The 16,233-nt window shown below is 43.2% G+C and overlaps 1 protein-coding gene across 3 annotated transcripts in view; it reads left to right on the top strand.

The window, feature by feature from the left end:
• Positions 1-16,233, top strand: part of VWA3B (von Willebrand factor A domain containing 3B) — a 353,597-nt gene that overhangs the window by 75,573 nt on the left and 261,791 nt on the right. For 2 of the 3 annotated variants that reach the window (XM_077296867.1, XM_077296866.1), the window contains exons 7-8: positions 4,043-4,140; positions 11,623-11,733. In XM_077296867.1, coding sequence (XP_077152982.1) covers positions 4,043-4,140; positions 11,623-11,733 — 209 coding nt within the window. Of the gene's footprint in view, positions 1-3,395; positions 3,510-4,042; positions 4,141-11,622; positions 11,734-16,233 lie in introns of those variants that run through there. The other variant, XM_077296868.1, reaches the window with a different exon arrangement.

The following is a 16,233-nucleotide window of genomic DNA, read 5'->3' as shown; positions in this document are numbered from 1 at the left end:
CCTACAGGTGATGCACAAAACTTTATAACATTTAGATGTGAAAACAAAAAATTACATTTATTCCATTAAATACTGTTTTGGCACCAAATTTATAATTTCGACGAGGGGTAATAGGAGAAAATGAACCAGTAGTTTGTAATGCAATTTTTACCGAACCTGGCAGTGCCCCATATGTGGTCATATACTACTCTTTCAGCACACGGCAGGGCTCGGATTGGAAGGAGCTCTACTTGGCTTTTAGGACGCAGGTGCTGTTTGAATAGATTGTGGGCTCTATTAACTGAGCCCCTGAGGTGACAGATCAGCAGAAACCCCCTCAGGTGACCCAATATCGGAAGCTTCACTTCTTCAGCATTTCATCTTGGGGTGTAGTGAGTATTTTGAACCCACAGGTGCATCACATAATTGTATAACATTATGATGTGGAAATATAACATAATTTCTCCCGAATGCGGTGATGCCCCAAATGTCTGCAGATACTACAGTTTTATAACAGGAGAAACAAGAGTCAAAAATAGCCAATAAATTACAAAACAACATTATTTATTAAAAAATCTATCGCTAATTTCCACATAAAATTTCGGTTGTCACAAAATTTTTTACAGTATATGGTTTACAATAAAATTGTGACTACATCCATGGATACAATCAATGCCCCAGGAGTCCAAGGCGGGACATGCGTAATAGCCACAAAATCGAGAGATTTCCGCAAATGGACAGCATGTGTTTCAATTGCTGCCAAATAAGTGCATATATCTCAGATTTGCAGTGACTAACAATAGTGCGCTTATATTGGTGATAATTTAATCACTATACATCTTTGTAAATTCATGCAGGATAAAATGTGATTAAATAAAGGGATAATTACCCATATGTGCAGGAGTCCCGTACCTTACCCCAACGCGCGTTTCACGTGTAATTGTTACCGCTTCCTCAGGGGGGCTACATGTCACAGCTGAGAAGGAAGGAGTGCTTTTTGGCTTTTGGAGCACAGATTTTGCTGGAATAGTTTGCGGGCGACATTTGTGGAGCCCCTAAGTTGTCAGAACAGCAGAAAAAAATGGAAAAATGATCCCATTGTTGAAATTGCAGCTCTTAAAGAATTACTAAATTGCAGACGGATTGCTGCTGGATCCCTTCTAACGGATGATTACTGGAGAGGTGAACATGGCCTTAGACTTAGCCTTACAAATGAAAGAAAAACAGATGGCTTATTAACGTATCCATTTTCCGTAGACTTCAATGTAAAAATAAACTGATCCGGCAGAGATCAGTTTTTTAAAATGGACTAAAAAGTTGTGTCTGCACAACTTTTTTGCCAATGGATTGCTGTTGGATCCATTCTAACGGATCATTACTGGATATGTGAACATAGCCTTGGCCTGTAGGGAAGATAATGCTGGTATGTGGGCCCTTTTGGCTTTTATTTCTAGCAGAGATAGCCTATCTGGGGGCTTCTGTTGGCTGCTTAAATTCTTTCAAAAGGAGCCCTATCAAAGAAGCTCTTAGTAATCCCTCTCAGGTAAACAATGGTAAATGGGTTTACCGTGCATGCATTTTCAGAAGCCACAGGTTATCTGTTTGACTATTTATCGGATACATTTTTGAGATCTCAAGTAAAGTGTGCTGTCTATAGATGCTATACTTAGGCTAGGTTCACATTGCGTTAGGGCAATCCGTTTAGCGCTAGCGGATTGCGCTAACGCAATGTATTTTTCGGGGCCGCGTTTAGGGGTCGCGTTAACGTCCCCGCTCTCGCAGATCCCCGATCTGCGAGAGCGGGGAACGGACCTCGGGCGCGCCGCGGACGCTGCAAGCAGCAAGCAGCGTCCGCGGCGCGTCACAAAAGAACGGCACATCGCTAGCGCGAGCCGAAAAAGGCACGCACTAGCGATGCGCTGCCGGTGAAATTTACATTGCTGTCAATGGGCGCGCTAACGGACCCGTTGCACGGCGTTAATTGTGACATTTTTGCCGTGCAACACTGTCCGTTAGCGATCACCCACTAACGCAATGTGAACCTCAACCCTGCTGTTCTGTTAGGTCAAAAATGACCGTTTTTGAAATTCTATAATGTTATAAAAATTCAGCGTGTGATTCTGAGACTTGAGGCTCCCTGACTTTTCGTCATTAGGGGGGTACTCTCTGTGGGAATTTTTTTTTTTTAAAATTTTTGTTTACTTTATTTGGGAACAGTACAAGTGTATGTGAAATCTAAACAGAACAGCAGGGTTAATTAGGGGCTTTCATTTAGTTAAAATTTAGGATCTATCCTGAGGATTGGCGAGCAATATCCGATCAGTGGGAGTTTTACTCTCTGCACCTCCATCGATCTTGCACTATTTTTGTGGTGTATTTTCATCAACAGACCTCAGTAACAGCACAAACATACAGCTGCTGTATGTGTTTTTGTGTTTTGGTTATTGTTGCATTGTATTCTTCATTGTGTTTTAAAGAAGCGATACCATCCTAATGAATGGGTTCTAATGCTACGACTACACCTAGAGTTTTTATTGGTCAGTAGAAAAAAATTGATGGGGAATCACAAAGCAATCAGTAGCTTGAACATCCTTTTAAAATCACTTAGTGAGTAACAAGAGATTTTATTTTTTAAATTTGGTATCTGCTGGGATTTGTGAGAGTTTTAAAAAAGGAGATGCTACTTTTTTCCATTGATTACAACAATGGAATTAGTTTTGAAATTTAGCATTGATAAAAAAAAAACTTGTTAAAGATTTCATTACTCTGTAAAAAAAGGTATTAGTACAAAAATTCTACGTGTAATCCAAGTCTAAAGTGGCGTGCCCCCTTTGCTTTTAATGGAGCCTTTTAAAGAGGTTGTCCACTGCATAATAATCCCTTTTTGAAAGACCTCATTGATTGCGTGAAATATAATCAGTGGCCGCAATGCCCCCAACTGATATTATGGTAATAAGTAGAGCTGAGCGAATTTGTCCGGAATCATTTGCCGAATCTGAATTTGCGATATTGGTACCCTATTCGTGCCGAATTTATGTTTGATGATCGGTTCCAAACATATTCGGTAATTTCTGCTCCCATTGACTCTAATGACGCTTGGCTGTGTTGCAAAAACAATATTGTCTGCCGATCGTATTCGGAGCCAAATTCGAACAAATTCGATCAACTCTAGGAATGAGATCATGAGGAGACACAGTGCTGAGAACAGCAATATTCTGGGAGGCGAATATCCCTTTTTTTACCTTAATGTAACTGGGTCCATTTAGAAGAATATATTCAGTAGTGGACAATCCCTTTAAGTTTGCCCAATAAAATGAGTGCATTTTTATTTTGTTCAAACCAGACCCTTTTTGTGTCAAAGAAAGAAGGTAAATGATCAATACACAAACAGTTCATGGCACATCTTTTTGCCAAGAAGAGTGGGCAGCTTTACCATCTGATGAAATAAAGAACCTCATCCACAACTACCACAAAAGACTTCAAGCTGTCATTGATGTTAGAGGGGGCAATACATGGTATTAAGAAATGGGGTATGTGAACTTTTGATCAGGGTGATTTGTATGTTTGGGGTTGTCATTATGATTTAAAAAGAGAAAACACAGTAGTTTGACAATAACTGTCTTCACCCAACCACTAGCCATGAGTGGAGAAAAAGTTTTGGTGTTATTATTCATATTCTATGAAAAAGGCCAAGAGCGCAAAACTTCTGCCAGTGTATGTAAACTTTTGAGCACAACTGTGATAAATATGGAAGCCACAGTAGTTAAGACAAGCTCTAATCTTTTAGATTGTGAATTTTTTAGGCCAGATTTAAACAGTTATATTTCACGGTTCGTATACGAACTACAATGCCCGAACTGTCCACTGTCTCCTAACCTTACAATTTTATATGTGACTATAAGGCTGTAAGTTAAGATCGGGAGACCCTCAGTCAGTCTGGGCACTGCAGTCTGTTTATGGACAATGATATATGCCTGTCTGAACCCGGACTGACAGTTGTTGTCCATGGGATGTCTAGATTATTAACCCTTCTTTGTTTTTAATTTAATATTATTTTCTACAGGTTCCATGTATATTTAGAGAAAAGTAAAGAGCATGAAAAGAAGACAAATCAGATCAATGGATATCCAGATATGCCTGAAGCATCAAAAGTTCTTGCAGGTAAAGTTTTGATTGATTAATTATACTTACATAAAAGTTTTGAAAAGGAAGTAAAACAAGGATCTTTAATATGTGTAATTATGGGGCTATTTATATTATTACTAGATCTTGGCCTGATTCTAACGCATCGGGTATTCTATAATATGTATGTAGTTTATGAAGATTTAAGAATAATGCAATGAATACACAGGATTTGGCCGGTCGGGGGCGAACTATCAGCGAAGTGTGGTTCAAGTCCTGTGCCAATTCGCGGCCGGACTGCGCCTGTCGCTGATTTTTCGTGCCTGCCCGGGCATGACCATTCAGTGAAGCCAGGGCTGGCTCCAGGTTTTTGAGGGTCCCGGGCGAAAGAGTCTCAGTGGGCCCCCCTTTAACACATACCATGATTCATGATGCACAGATACATCAGAGAAATATAGCACAGCCACGTAGCATATAACACAGCCCACGTAGTATATAACACAGCCCATGTAGCATATTGCACAGCCACATAGCATATAACACAGCCCACGTAGTATATAACACAGCCCACGTAGCATATAGCACAGCCACGTAGTATATAGCACAGCCCACGTAGTATATAACACAGCCCACGTAGTATATAGCACAGCCATGTAGCATATAACACAGCCCACTGTTATGATCCTTAGTGGCTGAGGATCACGAATAGACCAGCAAGTGAATAAACTAAGGACAAGCTCTAGGGAGATGGTAACTGGACTGATCGCAAATCTGAACCTATCTAACACAACTAGAGGTAGCCGGTGAACGTGCCTAAAAAATTCCTAGACGTCTCGAGCCAGCCTGAGGAACTAGCTACCCCTAAAGAGAAAGAAAGACCTCGCTTGCCTCCAGAGAAATAATCCCCAAAGATATAGAAGCCCCCAACAAATATTAACGGTGAAGTAAGAAGAAGGCACATACGTAGGGATGAAATCAGATTCAGCAAAAGAGGCCCACTAGTACTAGAAAGCAGAAAATAGAGCAGGGGTCTATGCGATCAATAAAAAACCCTTACAAAATATCCATCCTGAGATTTCAAGAACCCACGCACCAACTAATGGTGTGTGGGGAGAAACTCAGTCCACTAGAGCATCCAGCAAGCAAGGGAATCACATTTAGCAAGCTGGACAAGAAAACATGATAAACACTGCTGATCAAAAAATGAGCAAACAAAACTTACCTTGTCCTGGATGGACTGGGAGCGAGGTAGTCAGAAGGAATCTGAGTAGCACTGATTACATCGACAGCCGGCAACAAGTGGAAGTAAAACAGAGCTATATAGGAACCTCCCAGAGGATAACAAACCAGCTGATAGCCAGAGACCAGCAGGATAACAAACAAAGCCACCAGGGGGAGCCCAAAGCAAAAGTCACACCATACCACCAGTGACCACAAGAGGGAGCCTGAAACAGAGTTCACAACAGTACCCCCCCCTTAAGGAGGGGTCACCGAACCCTCATGAAAACCCCCAGGGCGATCAGGATGAGCCACATGGAAGGCACGAACCAAATCGGCCGCATGAACATCAGAGGCGACAACCCAAGAATTATCCTCCTGACCATAGCCCTTCCACTTGACCAAATACTGGAGCCTCCGTCTAGAAACACGAGAATCCAAGATCTTCTCCACCACGTATTCCAATTCTCCCTCAACCAGCACCGGGGCAGGAGGCTCAACCGGAGGAACCACAGGTACCACATACCTCCGCAACAACGAGCGATGGAACACATTATGAATAGCAAATGATGCCGGGAGGTCCAGACGGAATGACACAGGGCCAAGGACTTCCAGAATCTTATAAGGACCGATAAACCGAGGCTTGAACTTAGGAGAGGAGACCTTCATAGGAACGAAGCGAGAAGACAACCACACCAAGTCCCCAACGTGAAGTCGGGGACCCACACAGCGACGGCGGTTGGCAAAGAGCTGAGCCTTCTCTTGTGACAACTTCAAATTGTCCACCACATGATTCCAAACCTGATGCAACCTATCCACCACAACATCCACTCCAGGACAGTCAGAAGGCTCCACCTGACCCGAGGAAAAACGAGGATGAAACCCCGAATTACAAAAAAAAGGAGAAACCAAAGTAGCAGAACTAGCCCGATTATTAAGGGCAAACTCGGCCAACGCCAAAAAAGTAACCCAGTCGTCCTGGTCAGCAGAAACAAAACATCTTAAATAAGTCTCCAAGGTCTGATTAGTTCGCTCGGTTTGGCCATTCGTCTGAGGATGGAAGGCCGACGAAAAAGACAATTCAATGCCCAACTTAGCACAAAAGGTCCGCCAAAATCTAGACACAAACTGGGATCCTCTGTCAGAAACAATGTTCTCAGGAATCCCATGCAAACGAACCACATTTTGAAAAAACAGTGGAACCAACTCGGAGGAGGAAGGCAACTTAGGCAAGGGCACCAAATGGACCATCTTAGAAAAACGATCACACACCACCCAGATGACAGACATTCTCTGAGAGACAGGGAGATCTGAAATAAAATCCATGGAAATGTGCGTCCAAGGCCTCTTCGGGACAGGCAAAGGTAACAGCAAACCACTGGCACGAGAACAGCAAGGCTTAGCCCGAGCACAAATTCCACAAGACTGCACAAAGGAACGCACATCCCGCGACAAGGAAGGCCACCAAAAAGACCTGGCCACCAAGTCTCTGGTACCAAATATTCCAGGATGGCCCGCCAACACCGAAGAATGAACCTCGGAGATGACTCTGTTGGTCCATCTATCTGGGACAAACAGTCTCTCCGGTGGACAGCGGTCAGGTCTATCCGCCTGAAACTCTTGCAGCACACGTCGCAAATCTGGGGAGATGGCAGACAAAATCACCCCTTCTCTAAGGATACCAGCCGGCTCTAAATCTCCAGGAGAGTCAGGCACAAAACTCCTAGAAAGAGCATCAGCCTTCACATTCTTCGAACCCGGCAGGTACGAGACCGTGAAATCAAAACGAGAGAAAAACAACGACCAACGAGCCTGTCTGGGATTCAGCCGCTTGGCCGACTCGAGATAAATCAAATTCTTGTGATCAGTCAAGACCACCACACGATGTTTAGCTCCCTCGAGCCAATGTCGCCACTCCTCAAATGCCCACTTCATAGCCAACAGCTCCCGATTACCGACATCATAATTCCGCTCGGCAGGCAAAAACTTTCTTGAAAAGAAAGCACATGGCTTCATCACAGAGCCATCGGGGCTTCTCTGCGACAAAACAGCCCCCGCTCCAATCTCGGAAGCATCAACCTCCACCTGGAAGGGAAGTGAGACATCTGGCTGACATAAGACCGGAGCCGAAGAAAACCGAGTCTTCAGCTCCCGAAAGGCCTCCACAGCCGCAGAAGACCAATTAGTCACATCAGAACCCTTCTTGGTCAAATCCGTCAAAGGCTTAACAACGCCAGAAAAATTAGCTATGAAGCGACGGTAAAAATTATCAAAACCCAAGAACTTCTGAAGACTCTTAACAGATGTAGGCTGCGTCCAGTCATGAATAGCCTGAACCTTGACTGAGTCCATCTCAATAGTAGAAGGAGAAAAAATGAAACCCAAAAAAGAAATCTTCTGGACTCCAAAAAGACATTTTGAGCCCTTCACAAATAAAGCATTGTCACGCAGGACCTGAAAGACCATCCTGACCTGCTTAACATGAGACTCCCAATCATCCGAAAAAAACAGAATATCATCCAGATACACAATCATAAACTTATCCAGATATTCACGGAAGATGTCATGCATAAAGGACTGAAAGACTGAAGGAGCATTAGAAAGTCCAAAAGGCATCACCAAGTACTCAAAATGGCCTTCAGGCCTATTAAATGCAGTTTTCCATTCATCACCCTGTTTTATACGCACAAGGTTATACGCACCACGAAGATCTATCTTGGTGAACCAACTAGACCCCCTAATGCGAGCAAACAAATCAGTTAACAATGGCAAAGGATACTGAAATTTGACCGTGATTTTATTCAAAAGGCGATAATCAATACAGGGTCTCAGGGAACCATCCTTTTTAGCCACAAAAAAGAATCCTGCACCAAGAGGGGATGAGGACGGGCGAATATGTCCCTTCTCTAAAGACTCCTTTATATAACTCCGCATGGCAGCATGCTCCGGCACAGATAAATTGAAAAGTCGTCCCTTAGGAAACTTACTACCAGGAATCAAATTTATAGCACAATCACAGTCCCTATGAGGAGGTAGAGAATTGAGTTTGGGCTCCTCAAATACATCCTGGTAGTCTGACAAAAACGTAGGGACTTCAGAAGGAGTGGACGAAGCAATTGACACCACAGGAGCGTCACCATGAATTCCCTGACCACCCCAACTTGACACCGACATAGCTTTCCAATCCAGGACTGGATTATGAGTCTGCAACCATGGCAGACCCAACACGACGACATCACGCAAATTATGCAGTACAAGAAAGCGAATCACCTCCTGATGAACAGGAGTCATGCACATGGTCACTTGTGTCCAGTACTGAGGTCTATTCGTAGCCAATGGTGTAGAATCAATTCCCCTTAGTGGAATAGGGAATTTTAAAGGCTCCAAATCAAAACCACAGCGCCTGGCAAATGACCAATCCATCAGACTCAGGGCGGCACCTGAATCTACAAAAGCATTAACCGGGTAAGATGACAGGGAACAAATCAGGGTAACAGACAAAATGAACTTAGGCTGTAAAGTACCAATGGTGACAGATTTATCAACCTTTTTTTGCGCTTAGAGCATGCTGAGATAACATGAGCTGAGTCACCACAGTAAAAACACAACCCATTTTGCCGTCTATAATTTTGCCGTTCACTTCTGGTCAGAATTCTGTCACATTGCATAGATTCAGGTGTCTGTTCAGAAGACACCGCCAAATGGTGCACAGGTTTGCGCTCCCGCAAACGCCGATCAATCTGAATGGCCAGAGTCATTAACTCATTCAGACCTGCAGGCGTAGGGAACCCCACCATGACATTCTTAATGGCTTCAGAAAGACCTTCTCTGAAATTTGCAGCCAGGGCACACTCATTCCACTGAGTAAGCACCGACCATTTCCGAAATTTCTGGCAGTACACCTCTGCTTCATCTTGCCCCTGCGAGAGGGCCAATAACGTTTTTTCAGCCTGGTTCTCAAGATTAGGTTCCTCATAGAGCAATCCAAGGGCTAGAAAAAACGCATCTACTGTAAGCAATGCAGGATCCCCTGGCGCCAATGCGAAGGCCCAATCTTGAGGGTCACCACGCAAAAAGGAAATGATAATCTTAACTTGCTGAACGGCATCACCAGAGGAACGAGGTTTCAAAGAAAGAAACAACTTACAATTGTTCCTAAAATTCAGGAACCTAGATCTATCTCCAGAAAACAACTCCGGAATAGGTATTCTAGGCTCTGACATAGGACTGTGAACAACAAAATCCTGAATACTTTGAACCCTAGCAGCAAGATGATCCAGACTGGAAGCCAAGCTCTGGACATCCATGTCAGCAGCTGAACTCAGAGCCACACCAAGATTAAGAGGAGGAGAGAAGCTAGCCACAGCAGCTAGACACACGGCAACAACAACAAAAAAAAATAATAAATTTCTCAAGGCTTCTTTTCTCCTGCTTCTGCCATGCAATTAACACTTTACGGGCCGGCTGTACTGTTATGATCCTTAGTGGCTCTAGTGACAAACTCTAGGGAGATGGTAACTGGACTGATCGCAAATCTGAACCTATCTAACACAACTAGAGGTAGCCGGTGAATGTGCCTAAAAAATTCCTAGACGTCTTGAGCCAGCCTGAGGAACTAGCTACCCCTAAAGAGAAAGAAAGACCTCGCTTGCCTCCAGAGAAATAATCCCCAAAGATATAGAAGCCCCCAACAAATATTAACGGTGAAGTAAGAAGAAGGCACATACGTAGGGATGAAATCAGATTCAGCAAAAGAGGCCCACTAGTACTAGAAAGCAGAAAATAGAGCAGGGGTCTATGCGATCAATAAAAAACCCTTACAAAATATCCATCCTGAGATTTCAAGAACCCACACACCAACTAATGGTGTGTGGGGAGAAACTCAGTCCACTAGAGCATCCAGCAAGCGAGGGAATCACATTTAGCAAGCTGGACAAGAAAACATGATAAACACTGCTGATCAAAAAATGAGCAAACAAAACTTACCTTGTCCTGGATGGACTGGGAGCGAGGTAGTCAGAAGGAATCTGAGTAGCACTGATTACATCGACAGCCGGCAACAAGTGGAAGTAAAACAGAGCTATATAGGAACCTCCCAGAGGATAACGAACCAGCTGATAGCCAGAGACCAGCAGGATAACAAACAAAGCCACCAGGGGGAGCCCAAAGCAAAAGTCACACCATACCACCAGTGACCACAAGAGGGAGCCTGAAACAGAGTTCACAACAGCCCACGTAGCATATAACACAGCCCACGTAGCATATAACACAGCCCACGTAGTATATAACACAGCCCATGTAGTACATAACACAGCCCTCGTAGCTTATAGCACAGCCACGTAGTATATAGCACAGCCCACGTAGTATATAACACAGCCCACGTAGTATATAGCACAGCCACATAGTATATAGCACAGCCCACGTAGTATATAACACAGCCACGTAGTATATAGCACAGCCACATAGTATATTGCACAGCCACATAGAATATTGCACAGCCCACGTAGTATATAACACAGCCCACGTAGTATATAACACAGCCCACGTAGTATATAGCACAGCCCACGTATTATATAACACAGCCCACGTAGTATATAGCACACCCCACGCAGTATATAGCACAGCCAACGTAGTATATAACACAGCAATGTAGTATATAGCAGTGTGGGCACCATATCCCTGTTAAAAAAAGAATTAAAATAAAAAATAGTTGTTATATACTCACCTTCTGGCAGCCCCCGGACCCAGCCCAGGCCTTTAGCGATGCTCCCGCCAGGTCCTTTCTCAGTGATGCTTTGCGGCAATAACCTGTGATGAGATGATGTAGCGGTCTCGCGAGACCGCTACATCATCTGGGGTCATTACCGCAAAGCATTACTGGGACCAGAGCATCGCAAGGAGCGGGAAAAGCTGCCGGGGACGCCGGAAGGTGAGAATATCACGATTATTTTTATTATTATTATTTTTAACATTATATCTTTTTACTATTGATGCTGCATAGGCAGCATCAATAGTAAAAAGTGAAGCGGTGTTTAAATCCCGCCCCAATATCGCTGATTGGTCGCGGCCGGCAAATGATCAAAAAACATTATATCAGACAGTATAAGAATATCGCTCAGAACCATTACACAATACACCGCACAATGGGCTTCATTTGTATGCTGTTACTGGCCAGAATGCATGAGATGTTAGTGATTATAGGTGAAAATGTATATAGAGGTGATGTGTACTTAATTCTGATGTTTTGCACCCAATTCCATTATAAATAAAGTATGAAATATAATATATATAATATAATTCCAGAGCTTGACCTGAAGAAGGATGAGCTTTTAATCAGGACTGAACTAAGCGAAGCTCAGAAGAATCTAAACCAACTGCAAGACATATGGAAGACTTTCTACAACTCAGAAGATGGTAATATTTTTAAATTTACTTGTTAATATCACATTGCATAGGAGAGTCACTTGTTGAGTCAACCATGCACTACTTTTTCTGTGATGCTATTTTATAAAAGGTAGAAGCGTTTTAACAAAAGGATAAAAAGCTGTTTGTCTTGGCTATACAAGTATTAGCAACATCTTTGTGTTACTGAATATCAGTGGCTTAAGTAGAGTCCGATGGGCCCCGATGCAAAATTTAAACCTGGGTGCCCCCCTGTGTGTTGGTCAGATGTATGGGCCTTTGTATCGTTCTAAATCCTATAAGGACATACAAGTTCCCCCCATCCCCCAATATGTGCTAATGTCTCCAATCCTGTGCTCCTCAATGGTATATATGTCCCCCATCCTGTTATATATGTTCAGAGCCTCTATCAGGGCATTACTGTCCTTACTGGTATATGGGGCCTGGAGAGAAGAGGGGGGCCAGACCTCTTTTCTGCTCACCAGGCCCCAGGGGCAGGATTCTGCCGGTACAGTTAAAACCTATATTGCCATGTGGGAATGCTTCCTTCATGGCAACAAATAACAGCTGCCAGCCAATCACAGGCTGGCAGCTGATGTCAGTGCGCATGTCGCCAGCGTATGACAGCACTACAATACGCTGGCGTGTCCGCACCTCAGATGGACCAGGGTAAGGAGACCGCTGGACCTCAGCCAGGTAAGAAGAAGAGGGGTTTTTTTTTACATTTTTTTTGTTATTTTGACCATTTCTCGTTTTCAGAAAATAAATACAAAATTTATTGCTTGGAAATTCGGAGACATGTTGTCAGAAGTTTATAGAATAAAAGAACAATTTACATTTTACTCAAAAATATACCTAAAAAGAGAAAAATCAGACAAACTGAAAATTATGCAGTGGTCTCTTAATTTTTGCCAGAGCTGTATGTTTTCCATGCTGGTATATATGTCCCTTAGCCTGAGCCCTATCCTGGTGTATATATCCCCCATCCTAATGTATATATACCTCATCCTGGTATATATGTCCCATATCTAGGTATATATGTTTCTCATCCTGGTACATATGTCCCCTATCTTGATCCCCATCTTGGGAGACGAAGACGCACATAGAGTTGCAGTTTGCTCTCATGTTAATGGGCCCATCACTCACACGGGCCTGGTCGCAACCTCTGTGACCCCGACCTCTGCGACCGCGATCATCATACTCCTGCTGAATTGTATGCACATTCCAAAATCATTCATTGTTTGGTCTATGTTTTCTGCTGGATAAAATTTCAATTATTTTTTGTGTTCAGGTACATCAAACGTATTGTGTAGTCTATATACAGTGGCATGTAAAAGTTTAAACACCCCTGGTTAAATTACTGTCATTGTGAACAGTTAAGCAAGTTGAAAATGAAGTGATTTCTAAAGTTACAGATTATACATTTCCTTTCCATTTAAGGCAAAAACATTTTTATATGTATTTTCATCTTTTACATTTTAAAAATGACAAAAAGGAGATTGGATAGTTGTAAAAGTTTGGGCACCCTGCATGGTTCGTAGCACTCCCTTTTGAAAGGATCACAGCTTGTAAACGCTTTCTGGAGCCACACAAGAGTCTTTCATATCTTGTTTGAGAGATTTTCATCCATTCTTCCTTGGAAAATTCTTCCAGTTCTCTTAACCCCTTAATCCCAAATGACGTACTATCCCGTCGAGGTGGGGTGGGCCTTAATTCCCACCGTCGGGATAGTACGTCATACCGATCGGCCGCGCTCACGGGGGGAGCGCGGCCGATCGCGGCCGGTGTCAGCTGACTATCGCAGCTGACATCCGGCACTATGTGCCAGGAGTGGTCACCGACCGCCCCCGGCACATTAACCCCCGGCACACTGCGATCAAACATGATCGCAGTGTACCGGCGGTACAGGGAAGCATCGCGCAGGGAGGGGGCTCCCTGCGTGCTTCCCTGAGACGATCGGTACAAGGCGATGTACTCCCCTTGTACCGAGCGTCTCCTCCCTGCAGTCTCCGGATCCAAAATGGCCGCGGGGCTGCATCCGGGTCCTGCAGGGAGTACTTCCGGGTCCACAGCAGGCGCTGGTAAGCCTGCACGGCTGTTTGTCATATCGCTGATCTGACAGAGTGCTGTGCAAACTGTCAGATCAGCGATCTGTGATGTCCCCCCCTGGGACAAAGTAAAAAAGTAAAAAAAAAAATTTCCACATGTGTAAAAAAAAAATAAAAAAATTCCTAAATAAAGGAAAAAAAAATATTAGTCCCATAAATACATTTCTTTATCTAAAAAACAAACAAACAATAAAAGTACACATATTTAGTATCGCTGCGTCCATAACGACCCAACCTATAAAACTGTCCCACTAGTTAACCCCTTCAGTAAACACCGAAAGAAAAAAAAAAAAAAAACGAGCCAAAAAACAACGCTTTATTATCATACCACCAAACAAAAAGTGGAATAACACGCGATCAAAAAGACGGATAAAAATAACCATGGTACCGCTGAAAACGTCATCTTGTCCCGCAAAAAACGAGCCGCCATACAGCATCATAAGCAAAAAATAAAAAAGTTATAGTCCTCAGAATAAAGCGATACCAAAATAATTATTTTTTCTATAAAATAGCTATTATCGTATAAAAGCGCCAAAACATAAAAAATGCTATAAATGAGATATCGCTGTAATCGTACTGACCCAAAGAATAAAACTGCTTTATCAATTTTACCAAACGTGGAACGGTATAAACGCCTCCCCCCAAAAGAAATTAATGAATAGCTGGTTTTTGGTCATTCTGCCTCACAAAAATCGGAATACAAAGTGATCAAAAACTGTCACATGTCCGAAAATGTTACCAATAAAAACGTCAACTCGTCCCGCAAAAAACAAGACCTCATATGACTCTGTGGACCAATATATGGAAAAATTATAGGTCTCAAAATGTGGAGACGCAAAAACTTTTTCGCTATAAAAAGCATCTTTTAGTGTGTGACAGCTGCCAATCATAAAAATCCGATATAAAAAATGCTATAAAAGTAAATCAAACCCCCCTTCATCACTCCCTTAGTTAGGGAAAAATAATAACATTGAAAAAATGTATTTATTTCCATTTTCCCATTAGGGTTAGGGTTAGGGCTAGGGTTAGGGCTAGGGTTAGGACTAGGGTTAGGGCTAGGGTTAGGGTTGGGGCTAGGGTTGGAGCTAAAGTTAGGGTTAGGGTTGGGGCTAAAGTTAGGGTTAGGGTTGGGGCTAAAGTTAGGGTTAGGGTTTGGATTACATTTATGGTTGGGATTAGGGTTGGGATTAGAGTTAGGGGTGTGTCAGGGTTAGGGGTGTGGTTAGGGTTACCGTTGGGATTAGGGTTAGGGGTGTGTTTGGATTAGGGTTTCAGGTAGAATTGTGGAGTTTCCACTGTTCAGGCACATCAGGGGCTCTCCAAACGCGACATGGCGTCCGATCTCAATTCCAGCCAATTCTGCGTTGAAAAAGTAAAACAGTGCTCCTTCCCTTCCGAGCTCTCCCGTGCGCCCAAACAGGGGTTTACCCCAACATATGGGGTATCAGCGTACTCGGGACAAATTGGACAACAACTTTTGGGGTCGAAGTTCTCTTGTTATCCTTGGGAAAATAAAAATTTGGGGGGCTAAAAATCATTTTTGAGGGAAAAAAAAGGATTTTTTATTTTCACGGCTCTGCGTTGTAAACTGTAGTGAAACACTTGGGGGGTTCAAAGTTCTCACAACACATCTAGATAAGTTCCTTGGGAGGTCTAGTTTCCAATATGGGGTCACTTGTGGGGGGTTTGTACTGTTTGGGTACATCAGGGGCTCTGCAAATGCAACGTGACGCCTGCAGACCAATCCATCTAAGTCTGCATTCCAAATGGCGCTCCTTCCCTTCCGAGCTCTGCCATGTGCCCAAACAGTGGTTCCCCCCACATATGGGATATCAGCGTACTCAGGACAATTTGGACAACAACTTTTAGGGTCCAATTTATCCTGTTACCCTTGTGAAAATACAAAACTGGGGGATAAAAAATCATTTTTGTGAAAAAAAAAAGAATTTTTATTTTCACGGCTCTGCGTTACAAACTGTAGTGAAACACTTGGGGGTTCAAAGCTCTCAAAACACATCTAGATAAGTTCCTTAGTTACTTTCCAAAATGGTATCACTTGTGAGGGGTTTTAATGTTTAGGCACATCAGGGGCTCTCCAAACGCGGCATGGTGTCCCATCTCAATTCTAGTCAATTTTGCATTGAAAAGTCAAACGGCGCTCCTTCCCTTCCGAGCTCTGCCATGCAATTTTCTAAATTTTCGCCAAATTTCAGTTTTTTCACAAATAAACGCAAGTTATATCGAATAAATTTTACCACTATCATGAAGTACAATATCTCACGAGAAAACAATGTCAGAATCGCCAAGATCTGTTGAAGCATTCCAGAGTTATAACCTCATAAAGGGACAGTGGTCAGAATTGTAAAAATTGGCCCGGTCATTAACATGCAATCCACCCTCGGGA

This window comes from Ranitomeya variabilis, chromosome 3 (assembly GCF_051348905.1).
Source record: "Ranitomeya variabilis isolate aRanVar5 chromosome 3, aRanVar5.hap1, whole genome shotgun sequence".
NCBI classification, from domain to species: domain Eukaryota; kingdom Metazoa; phylum Chordata; class Amphibia; order Anura; family Dendrobatidae; genus Ranitomeya; species Ranitomeya variabilis.
Note: the sequence above shows the minus strand (reverse complement) of the source record. Positions and strands in the feature narration are given on the sequence as shown.